The sequence below is a fragment of the Cydia fagiglandana genome, chromosome 6 (genome assembly GCF_963556715.1).
Source record: "Cydia fagiglandana chromosome 6, ilCydFagi1.1, whole genome shotgun sequence".
NCBI classification, from domain to species: Eukaryota; Metazoa; Arthropoda; class Insecta; order Lepidoptera; family Tortricidae; genus Cydia; species Cydia fagiglandana.
In genome coordinates, this window is record NC_085937.1 from 15,878,615 (window position 1) to 15,891,682 (window position 13,068).

Consider the following 13,068-nt stretch of genomic DNA (forward strand, 5'->3'; position numbering starts at 1 on the left):
TTTTAATCATGTTATATATCGATAAACGCTACACAGCGGAACGAAATAGCGATTAATTGAAGCTTCAATATCTTCGTTAAACATAAACATAATTGAAATGCTAATGGATAATGAATATATTATAATGTAATAAAATAATTCAATTATTGCGGACCACCTATTTTAATAGGTATTTATGTATTTTAATTAAATATCTGAACTTTCCCTTGGTTCTCTCCTGGGGCGTGACTACAAAATTGTGCTCTGATAACCACAATAAAGAATAAAAGCGTTTTTGTTCATTTTAGGTATAGTTAAACCTTTGAAGTAAAATTAAAATTGCAAGAAATGTCGATAGTTTATCGATATGACTTTATCGACATGGCTACAGCAAAGTGGGTCGCTTTGTTAATCGTACACTAAACAAAAAGTGGTCCCACTGACAGCTCGCTTGGAAGGCATCTGTATATATTCTTATATCTATGCGTGTATTTTGTTTTGACGTAACGTGACACGTGACAGTCTTGACATACGTGATGACGTTTGTAGCCACTATTGACATTTACTGTTTAAGCTAATTTTAAAAACGTTGCTTTCATGGACTAGGCACATTAGATAATAAAATAAAAATTATATTTCTGTTTAATACGCAAAGCAAACTTATATGATATAATTGTATCTATTTCATATAAATTTTGATTAATTTTTGCATTGCAATGAAAATCATATTAATTTTATTCATCTTAACGAAACGTCATCGGCAACGACGATTGACGTCATTGACGTCAGCTGCGTTTGCCAGCTGCTGATACAAAAATATTTTTACTTTTACAAAATCAATTTTACCTCTTGATATAAATGTATTTGTATGTCAATTTGTAATATTTATTCACCAGTCTATTTTCTATGCTAGTTTATGTAAATAGGTAATGTCATACACTGAGCTCGAACATGGGTATCAAGGGTTGCGGCAAGCTACACAGCAACCACAGTTCTATGTCGGTGATGATGGTAATCTCGTCCCAATAAGATCTCCAGTAAGTAAGATTATGAAGGCATGCTTTACGCTTATATTTTGTTTAGTAAGTACTCTACAGTTTAGTAATACACTGGAAGCAGGTCACAGAGCTGATACGCATATAAGTAGTATGAAAGAAATTAAAATGTTTTTTTATTACTTTATACGTTCTCTCGGTAAATAAAGGTAGTTCTTGTGTTTAATAGACGGTAAGAAGTCTCTTTATATGAGGTTCTTTGTTTCTATAAATTTGGCAATAGTCCATGAGACATTGTAGACTGTGTGTCCACCATGTTTTTATCAATTTTAAGGGTGAGTAAAATTACAAAAATCACAATATTGATTAAAAACATTCACTTATGAAGTCTTAATAGTTAAACATTTAGTTTGAGAATGAAGTATAATTTACCTGTAAATGTGTATAATAGTAAGTACTGAAAGTAAATATAACTTTTTTATATAACATACAACATTGTAAACAAATAGATCTCTCTTAATTTCACATAAGAAAAATAATGTGCCTAAAATTAACAGAAATAGAGTAGAGGCACATCATTTATGTAAGTAATTAGTAGATAACACATTTAAATGATTAACCAAAACATAAACAAAATTATACTATCATGCAGATTATGGAAGCATAGATTACCATACTATTAAATTGATCAGTATTAATCTAAACTTTAATCCACATTAAACAGCTACAAGGCTAACCACTAATATTTATGCATATAAATAAACCTTATCTGGAACAAAATGTAAACATTGCTTTAAGATTTAAATAGATAAGAATTGCAAATAGCTTTGGTTTAGCCATAAACTACTGTAATCCTCCACAAAATGTATGTGCATATCGAACAAGGCACATGTCCACACTAACACTACTTTATATACGAGTACATTATCACTGATATACAATGCATATTTTATAACCGGTCTATTCTAGCAACAATGTCATATGAGGTAATACAGTACAGTATGTTAATTTGTGTCAAGTTTATCATACTTATCTAGTGTGTGTGGTGATAACCAGCCGTTGACAAGCTGCTTTGTGCTATCTTTAGTTTTACTTGAAGTATTCAGTGGGTTGCATGTGAAGTGTCACAGTGATGGAATGGCAGTGGCTCAAAGATTGGTGGAGGTTAAAAAGATGGAGGAATAAGAAGAAGAAAGAGCAAAATGATGATGATTTTTGTTACTGTGATGACTGTTTGCCTGATGTGAGCTTTAATTGGCAAAATTTATGTTTTGGTTATAGATATGATTACATTTGTTGTTATAATTGTGATTGTTTACGGAAGATAAGCAAATAGGTATTATTTGTGATCTGTTTTAGCAATAAAGTGTTTTACATCGTAATATAAAATATATGGTCACATGATTTACTCCAAATTATCAGATTATACATTACTCCCGATTTTGAAATCAATTTACCTTGTTGCTGCAGTGTTTGTAGATCTTGAAACAATAAGATTGAGTTTTAAGATCTGTTCAATAGCGCTCCATTTGGTTTGTGAAAATGTATTATACAATCGAAGAGGTATTTAACTATTTAATGTTCATGGCCACTCAGCTGTTTGTCTTGTGACTACATTTAAGAATTGTACGAGTTAAAGTGTTTCATTTTTATGGTTTTCAGTTTCTTTTAAATATTACTCAGATTGAAATTGATAACATGTTTCAGGACACAGATTTTTTTTCTATTTAAGTACCTAGTGTTCGCGGGTCACAAACAGCACATTTCTGCTAAATATTGGCAGAGTTATCATTCTGTATTACTTATAGTAAATTCCAATGTTCTTTATTGCTCACAAAGACTGAATATAAGAAATTAAAAATACAAGTTACACCTACTACCTACAATCCCAACTTTTTAGGGTAGTAATTGATGAAAGCACAATTTAAAAAACAATCTCGTCTGAATCCTCTGATAGAACAGAGATTATGACATCTTATAAGTAATTTATTTGAGCCTTCCTTGGGTTTTGGGTCCATTTTTTTGGTACCTTCCGTTGGATAGGGTTTCATTTGAAATGTTTGTAAGGACTTAGGGGGTGGGAGGGGGTCAAAAAAATGTGACATGGGGGATCATTTTAACTTCATCACTATTCATCAGTAACCGAAAATTAATTTATATTTTTTTATTCACTGTACATTTAAATAATGAGGTATGTAGGTAATTTTCGTTCCTAATTGGTTTTGTGTTATAAAATTACTAATATTTCTTTAACCAAAACATTTTTTTTTTATTAAAAATAATAATGACGAGTTAGTATTGCTGATTTCGTTGAAAACAAAGTTGCCTAAAATGTGACGTCACACCAGGTGGGGAGGGATTTGCAAAATGTGACCAAGTGTGACAAGGAGGGGGGGGGGGGGGGGGTCAAAAAACCTAGAAATTCGTGTGACGTAATTAATGGATGATCCCTAAGTTTGTAGGTACATACTTAGGTATGCCAGTTTTTGTTAAAATTTGCAAGGAATATGTGAACTAGTTCTAGATTTCTGATTTAGCATGGCTATGTAACTGTGATGACAATGAAATAGTCATCAAACGTCTGATTACTCTGTAATAAGTAACATAGCTTAATTGAGTTCTGGCTCTTTAGAATCGTCTTGATGAGAAGTAGATATTATGTCTTAACAAAAGCCAGCCATATAACTTTAAATAAAGAACCTAGGTTCGAATCCCGGTATCTAAGAGAATAGTCCCATTATAGTTTTGATGATTTAAATGTCTAACAAAAACTTTTCCACAGGGCGAGTTGGATCTCTGCGACTCCCTGGACCCACACTACGATGGCGGCGGCAAGAAGGTTGTGGTGGGGGTGTGCGCCATGGCCAAGAAATCGCAGTCCAAGCCCATGAAGGAGATCCTCACGCGGCTCGACGAATTCGAGTACATCAAGATGCTCGTCTTCCCTGAGGAGGTTATCTTAAAGGTTCTCTTCATACTCTAACATTTTAGTGGAACAAAATAGTCAGCAATAGCGGTACGTCTGTCCTTTTGATGTTATTCTGATAACGGTTCATGCTGTTGTATCTACCCTCAGTATCCTCATACAAAATATTTTGACAGTGTTTAAACTTACATCCGTCATCTGTGTATAATTACTGAAGTACAGAAGGTTCATTCATCTTAGACCTATTTATACCCTACCTCAGTGGCGGATTTGCAGTTTTTGCCGCCCTAGGCCCCAGGCGCTATAGCCGCCTCTTTCGCAGCACCCATCATTGACTACATTTTAAGTTATTTCTTGTTATCATCAGCGAATTTTTTGACACAATTTGCCGCCCTAAGCCCGGGCTTACTGGGCCTTAGGGCCCTTAGGGCATATCCGCCACTGGCCTAGGCCAAAGGCTTGTTCCTATGTTTTGGCCGATTCCTAATGACGCGGGAAAAGCTGCAGTTTTAATGATGCTTTATGCCTTCCCTTCCCTTAAGGTTAAATAGTTCTGATTCACTTTCAAAAACCGACGAATAACATTAAGAAATTAAGTGTCGTTTTGTGTCGTTTTAAATGGGCCCTACTATAGGACTTAGCCTATTAGATTAGACTTGTGCTTAAAATTTGGTCTAATGTTAAAAGGATGGACACACTATTATTTCTCCCTGTAGTTTGTAGATCATCAAGCTGTAGCTAGCTCTAGAGCAAATAAAACGGGTCACTTTGTATAGAATCTGCATACAAAGGGACAAAATTTTATTGCTCGCAAGTATAATTTAATAGTAATTATTGTAATTGAACGTTTATTTTGTTTCACTAGATATATTTGGAAGTATCATTAGTTATCTTGATAACAATCTCTCCTGATTATTTCTGTGTAGTGTAGTAGATGGTACATAATACGGTACGTGCATGCCATTTACTTGCATGTAAACACACACACAAGTTCATATTAATGTAGTTACTAAAGTAAGGTCGCTAAGGACGAAGAATTTTGTACATGACCCGCCATTTCCTATCTCTATTGCACGTACATAATTATACGTATTGCTGTCCCGCTAATGATACCGGTCAATGCCACTGTCCACTGAGCGAGCGGGACAGCAATAAAATCGCCGCTTAGCAACTTCTGCTGCTGTCTATCCTCTAGCCGCCCATACGTCAAACCTTGCCAAGCAAAATGAAACTTTGAGTTCGTCGACACAAAGTTCAAATTAGAATGGAACAGGAGACCTTTTTATAGGTCTCTGGGCGGCTAGAGGATATACTACCTGGGTACATGTAACGAAACACATTGTATTTCCGTGGACTTCATTTGTTTACCCACACACCCTTTGTCCGAGGTGTCCGGTTACCATAACTGATTATGACATGTTGCTAACTACACGTATATTGTGCACTGCATGATTTTAGTGTACGAGCGAAGTGGGCCAAGTTCTTGATAATTTAATTGTCTGTTAATTTTATTGAACGTTGTCCGGTTGTTATTAGGGATTAGGTAAATAGGTACTGCATGATACTCACAGCACTTGTCTTGAGCTGAGCACCCATGTTTGTTTCCTTTAATGATTCGGGGATTGTAATAAAAAGAAGGATGTGTAGATGTGTAAAGTATAAAAACAAAACTTTAATTTTGACAGCTCATGTAGATAGTGTTATACGGCTCCATACATTACGTGGCTGTGGATGCCAAAAGTAGAAATTTGATAATCATTTACCAAAAACATTTGGCCCGTTACTGTGCCATTTTGAAAAGGGTCTCTAGAAATGGGCCAAGTTCATTTTAATGTAGGACGTCAATTGTTTGATTCCATGCAAGTACCGACTAAATTATAGCGTACGTAACAGGGCAAATTTGTGTAGGCTTGAACAAACAGATTGACTCTACTTTAGTATAATCATACTTACTTAGCGATAAAACTATTTGTTCATGAGCTCAATTCCCGTTTGCAACAGAGCAAACGATACGATATGAACAAATTTAAATAATGCTTATTTTTTAAGATCTTTCCTTAAACTACCTTATTTTTTATGTAAAAAAACTAAACAGAAATAAAGATAAAATAAAATATAAAAATAAGAAGAAGCAGAGAATATTAATAACTTAGTAATTTTATTTTTTAATAAAAAAAACGTGAAATATCGTTTCCTGACGTACCTGCTTAGTAATAAAATAGTCTCTACTCTCTATCATTAACCTAATTTACTAACATTGAAAGCGCAGTACCTAACTCTACGTGCGCTACAATGTAGCGCTTAATAGCTGCCTTGTGACAGTCGTGACACATATCGTCCCGTATATAACAACTTTCGAATCTACGAGTAGGTACAATTTTAGCAAGGATCAAATTGTAATTTTTATTTCTAGACGTGAAGACTTTTAACATTTAATGGGTTAAGATTAAGAAGCGGCCTGGTTAGTCTATAGTTATTTTATTTGCACTTATTGCTGTTAATGCCGACAAATATTCGTTCTGTAGATATATTCTAGTTGTTAATCCGTTCATAGTTAGTGGTAACTTCATTGGTTCATGTATTGAATAATATTAATATCTGTAAGTATTATTGTACCGTTTGAGCCCAAATTAACGTTAAAACATTAATACTGGTTATTAATAAACTAAAAGAACTTGGCCTCTCCTCTGCCGTGCACACAACACCGTAATTATAGCAGCGGTTTTCTCATTGCATGTTGCATTCTCGGCCATTCCACTCGTCTACAACTCAACCTATTCTATACCTATTTCACAGAGTCCCGTAGAGGAGTGGCCCATCTGCGACTGCCTGATATCTTTCCACTCGAAAGGCTTCCCGCTGGACAAGGCCATACAGTATGAAAAACTGAGGAAGCCGTACGTTATCAATAATCTTCATATGCAGTACGATATTCAGGTATGTTTCTATACATCTATAAACAAGACTAATTGTATCCCGTTTTCATTGCTCTTTAGTGTAGAAATTTAACATGTTCCTCCCTGCTCTTACTGCCGTAACTAGAATTATTTGCTATTAGAAATTTGGAGAGAAATAATCTATAATACTTTAAACTCTTGCGTTTTGTACACATATTTAATTACACATTAAACGGGTCTACCGCGATATAGTTTCATTGTTTTTACCTTAAACCCGGTAGTCCGGTAGACCAGTTTGTGTAATTATAATTAAATGTGAGAAAAGATCTACTTTGTCTTTTTGATAGATAAATTAGCCCTTTATTCCCTTTGGATTTCTAGCGCATAATCTCCCTTATAACATGATTATCAACACATAATTTCTAACATATTTTTTACGGGCTGAAGAATGTCAGAAATACACAAAATTAAGCCCTATCACTTTGAAATAAAGTTGAAATCCATGTTGGAAACACATGGCCTTTTAAATAAATGTTGTGGTCGGGTTATATAGATTATACTTTACGGCCGGTGATTGTTTATTATATTACTGAGTTCTTTCCGTGACTCGTACAGGATCGCAGAAAAGTGTACGCTATCTTAGAAGGAGAAGGAATAGAGATACCCAGATATGCAGTTTTGGATAGAGACTCGCCGGATCCTAAGCGTAAGTAGCGATTTAAGTACGTAACTACTATAGGTCTAGCACTTGTTGAGGGTTCGCTGCATGAAACAGATTTTCATTATGTTAGATATTAATTAAAAATGTAATATTTGATCTAGTTTTGCTTGCTAAACGCTAAATGATTTAACGTTAGGTAACTTCAGACAGGACCCTCTAATTTTAAGAGTCAACTACTATTCCGCGTACCGGTAAATACCGGCAGACTCTGTCGCATACCAATACTTGATTGAGCCGCTAAATTAGCTTAAATAACCGGGTCTTAGTCTGGTTTTAGGATGTCTAGCCACTATTACAATCAAGGCCGTAGTAATGCGTATTTTCCTAATACCTAAGTACTTTAGAAAACGTAAGGTTCAACCGTAACCTCTCTCTTCTTCCTCGCACATCCCGGCATTTTGCCACGGCTCATGGGAGCCTGGGGTCCGTTCGACAACTAATCCGAAGAATTGACGTAGGAGTATCAGGTAAGAATTTGTTGATAGTTACCAGTCGCTTTTCGGTGAAGGAAAACATCGTGAGGAAACGGGCATCAGCCCGGGCAAAGGGAAACTAGGCCTTATTGGGATTACCCAATAATGCCTAGTTTCCCTTTTGGATTGGAAGGTCAGATGGCAGTCGCTTCCGTAAAAACTAGTGCCTACGTCAATTATTGGGATTAGTTGTCAATCGGACCCCAGGATCCCATGAGCCGTGGCAAAATGCCGGGATAACGCGAGGTAGAAGATACCTATTGAACCATAGAGATACCCAAGCAGTTAAACACATAACAACATACACTGACACGAAACTGTCAAGCTATTTAAAATAAATCTTTATCTCCATACCATTTTAAGTGTGTGAGTTATTTCATAGAATAATTCTGTGGCCCTAGTGAATAAGGGTACAAGTCTCGGACAGCGCAGTTGTAAAAGGACGTAGGTTCCAAGTAACACTTATGCCCTTTTACACCTAAGCTGCGCGAGACTTGTACCCTTTTTCACTAGGGCCATAAAATTCATCATTCGTTTCTCTTTCTCCTTTGACGTCTTTGTCATAAAACTTATTTCTATATATTTACGTCACAGATCATGAGTTAGTGGAATCCGAAGACCACGTAGAGGTGAACGGCGTGGTATTCAACAAGCCGTTCGTAGAGAAGCCAGTGTCGGCCGAGGATCACAACATCTACATATACTACCCCACGTCCGCTGGTGGCGGCAGTCAGCGACTGTTCAGAAAGGTGCCTATCTCCTATTCGAAAATAGTTATTTGTACAACAAGAGATCAAAGTTTGATATTTCTTCGAGTGCTTGTTTTGAGTCCCGTGCAAGCGAAAGATTCTATAATAGATTCACGAGCGTAGCGAGTATCACGAAATATTATTAGTCAATCACAATCTTTATGAGATGATGTAGTTTTATATATGTGCATAAATTTTCTTAATGACATACTTCAGTCCTTTCATCTTTACAGTGTCATTCTTTACAATAGATGTTTTCTTTCAGATTGGAAGTCGTAGTAGCATTTATTCACCAGAATCTAGAGTAAGGAAGACTGGATCTTTTATCTACGAAGATTTTATGCCTACTGATGGTGCGTATACCTACGTTTATCTTTTATCAAACACTTTGATCAAATTTTCAAGTAATCGCACTCTTTCGGCAATACTTGAGATTATCGCCTATAGCCGGAACACTTTAAAGTATCTTTAAAGCGTTTATTTTTCGTAATGTTTCCACAATAGGTCTCAAACTCAAAACATATTTGAGAAACGAGTTTGATATCTTCAAGAATGAATTTAGGATTATATGACCCAGATTTTTGTAATAGGAAAACACAAATTATCGAATTTTGTAAACCTTAACACATTCCGTGCCGAAAACCCGACTATCGGGTATTTTATGATTTCGTTCCCAGGCCGGACGACCCGATAGTCGGGATCGTGGTACTACTGCTTTATATGATATATGACGAAATTGTTGTGGCCTGGCGCGGACGTCTTGTTTGGCTGGGTGGCAATGAATGTTTTAATGGTTACTTACAATAGGCATAACTTACTTCAGTGCCAACATGTTTGTCACATCGATATTATTTTCAAGCGTAATTAAACCTTATTCTAATGTAACAAAGACTAAATTTTTCCCTTCATCCAGGCACCGACGTAAAAGTATACACAGTGGGCCCGGACTACGCTCACGCAGAAGCCCGCAAGAGTCCCGCCCTCGACGGGAAAGTAGAACGCGATTCCGAAGGAAAGGAGATCCGCTATCCCGTCATTCTGTCTAACCAGGAGAAGCTGATCTCGAGGAAAGTCTGTCTGGCCTTCAAACAAACGGTGTGTGGATTTGATTTGTTAAGGTGAGTGAACATTAGGAAATTTTAAAGTATACCTAGTTGGAAAGTACCCTAGTTAATCGCTACCCTGTTTAATCAAGAGAAGCTCATCTCGAGGAAAGTCGGTCTGGCGTTCAAACAATCGGTGTGTGGATTTGATTTGTTAAGGTGAGTGAACATTAGGAAATTTTATAGCAAATTAGAGTTGGAGTGTATGTCTAGTACAGGAGGGCCGCGACAGTATCTCGCCCGCGATTTCTAGCCGCCTTTTTCCAACTGTATTAATTAAAGAGGGATGGGTAGTCTAGAGACTATCGCGCCACTCCTTTGCTAGCCTGGCAGGACCTTATCTCGAGGAAAGTCTGCCTGGCGTTCAAGAAAACTGTTTGTGGATTTGATTTGTTAAGATGAGTGATCATTATGAAATTCTTTAGTAAAGTATTACTGGAAACTATGGAGATCGTTATCCGTCATTTTGTCTAACCAGGAGAAGCTTATCTCGAGGAAAGTCTGTCTGGCCTTCAAACAAACTGTGTGTGGGTTTGATTTGTAACGGTGAGTGATTTTTTTTGTAGAGATTTCTTTATTTCATTGCATTTTTGAGAAAAGCACTATACATCGGCGTGAATATGGGTGAGTGAATATTAATGTTAGGTAAGTTATATTGTAGCTGAATAAGTGTGAGAGCAAGGACGTCTGCTACTCTGTCATATTGTCTGACTAGGAGAAGATTTTTTGTGGTTCGAAATGGAGCCGATGAGGCAAGGAAGAGATGTTTCAGCGATACGTCAAGGCAGAGAAATCCGTTTGTGTAGTAAAGTCCTCTAGTTTTATATTTCAAAAAGGTATCCGGCCCTGTTTCTGTTACCCCTGTATGAACACGACGGTGTCCGGGGCCTTAAGGCCTCAATTTAATTACGTTTGGAAATAACCTATAAGTAATCGAAGTCAAAAGGTCGGGGAATGAAAAAAATACTAAAGTCAGCCCTGGCATAGCACATACATTAGGATTCCCACAAGGAATAGTTCTAGGACCGACTTTATAAATCATTTCATTTATTCGTTGCAGCCATGGTGTTACAGATGTTCTTAGAATTAAGTAAGTACAATCACGGCCCCTACTAGGGCGTAGCAATATACTTATACCTACATATAGGTAAGAGAGAAACTAATCCCAACGCCACAAAGATTTAATCGACATATCGCCGCATTTCTCACAATACCTTTGTCTCCTCAGAGCGAACGGCAAATCATTCGTCTGCGACGTGAACGGGTTTTCCTTCGTGAAGAACTCTAACAAGTACTACGATGACTGCGCGAAGATACTGGGCAACATGATCCTGCGCGAGCTGGCGCCGACGCTGCACATCCCGTGGTCCGTGCCCTTCCAGCTGGACGACCCGCCCATAGTGCCCACTACGTTTGGCAAGATGATGGAGTTGAGGTTTGTTTACTAGCATTTGTTTGTTGTGAAGAACTCTAATAAGTACTACGATGACTGCGCGAAGATACTGGGCAACATGATCCTACGCGAGCTGGCGCCGACGCTTCACATCCCGTGGTCCGTGCCCTTCCAGCTGGACGACCCGCCCATAGTGCCCACTACGTTTGGCAAGATGATGGAGTTGAGGTTTGTTTACTAGCATTTGTCTGTTGTGAAGAACTCTTAACAAGTACTACGATGACTGCGCGAAGATACTCGGCAACATGATTCTGCGCGAGCTGGCGCCGACGATGAACATCCCGTGGTCCGTGCCCTTTCAGCTGGACGACCCGCCCATAGTGCCCACTACGTTTGGCAAGATGATGGAGTTGAGGTTTGTTTACTAGCATTTGTCTGTCGTGAAGAACTCTAACAAGTACTATGATGACTGCGCGAAGATACTGGGCAACATGATCCTGCGCGAGCTGGCGCCGACGCTGCACATCCCGTGGTCCGTGCCCTTCCAGCTGGACGACCCGCCCATAGTGCTCACTACGTTTGGCAAGATGATGGAGTTGAGGTTTGTTTACTAGCATTTGTCTGTCGTGAAGAACTCTAACAAGTACTACGATGACTGCGCGAAGATACTGGGCAACATGATCCTGCGCGAGCTGGCGCCGACGCTGCACATCCCGTGGTCCGTGCCCTTCCAGCTGGACGACCCGCCCATAGTGCCCACTACGTTCGGGAAAATGATGGAGTTAAGGTTTGTTTACTAGCATTTGTCTGTCCCCTATAACCCATTATTTTGTAGTGGGTTGCGGGTAGAAATGGGTTCATCTAATCTATATCAATTTTACGGACTCAAGAAAATCGCATCACTTTGAAACATCTCACTACGTTTGAGAAGATGATTTACTAGAAATTGACAGTCCCCATATAAATTATTATTTGGGTGTGGGTAAAACTATGTTTATCTGTGGATTTTCTTTCGTTCTTCCTAAGTAGGATATCTGGATATCATTATCATTTATCAGTTTTACTGGCTGAAGAAAATCTCCGTTATTACTTCAAAACCTGTCAACCATCTAATTCAGCGGTTCTCAAACTTTTTTGGTGACGGAACCCTTTTGGAAAGCGAATTATTTGACGGAACCCTAAATTAAATATTTTCGTTCGTCACTGTCGACCAGATATACCTATTGGTTTTTTCTTATTATTACAAGTGTGTTCGCGGAACCCCAACAGAGGCTTTGCGGAACCCTAGGGTTCCGCGGAACACACTTTGAGAATGGCTGATCTAATCAGACAAAAATGGAGATTAAATGCGTTTTAAACTTAAGACACGACAAAAGAAATCAAGCGCAACCAGATTAGACGCCGAAATTAAAAAAATGCACTACCACTGCTGTTGTAGAGTCGTAGAATATTAATTTCTGCATTAAACCATAACGACACTTTTCAGATGCGTGGTGGCCGTCATACGCCATGGCGACAGAACGCCCAAACAGAAGATGAAAGTTGAAGTGCGACACCCAAGGTTAGTATTAGGAGTTAGGTGATGTCACATAATGATTTCTTCGAAATCTAATGCACTTGTCCCACCGCCGACGATGAGCGATAAGCGAGTCGTTTCTTGGGCGAGAAAATCGCAAATAGTTAATCGCTTACTCGCTCTTGGTCGGACAACAAGTGCCTTAGACGCGTGATGCGATTGATAAATATGTCTAAAGTCTGTCGTAGTGTCTTAATTTAGACGGAGTCTGTTTATCTTATTTATCGACTTTCATTTGTGTATATGATTTTATGAA

At 38.0% G+C, this 13,068-nt stretch overlaps 1 protein-coding gene across 1 annotated transcript in view; it reads left to right on the forward strand.

Moving 5' to 3' along the window:
* Window positions 1-749: 749 nt before the first annotated feature.
* LOC134665451 (inositol hexakisphosphate and diphosphoinositol-pentakisphosphate kinase) overlaps window positions 750-13,068 on the forward strand; it is a 46,102-nt gene continuing 33,783 nt past the window's right edge. The window contains exons 1-9 of the mRNA XM_063522426.1: window positions 750-1,016; window positions 3,757-3,939; window positions 6,697-6,837; window positions 7,413-7,503; window positions 8,586-8,740; window positions 9,006-9,093; window positions 9,654-9,858; window positions 11,072-11,278; window positions 12,723-12,797. Of these exons, the coding sequence (XP_063378496.1) occupies window positions 909-1,016; window positions 3,757-3,939; window positions 6,697-6,837; window positions 7,413-7,503; window positions 8,586-8,740; window positions 9,006-9,093; window positions 9,654-9,858; window positions 11,072-11,278; window positions 12,723-12,797 (1,253 nt within the window). The 5' untranslated portion in view covers window positions 750-908. The remainder of the gene's footprint in view (window positions 1,017-3,756; window positions 3,940-6,696; window positions 6,838-7,412; window positions 7,504-8,585; window positions 8,741-9,005; window positions 9,094-9,653; window positions 9,859-11,071; window positions 11,279-12,722; window positions 12,798-13,068) is intronic.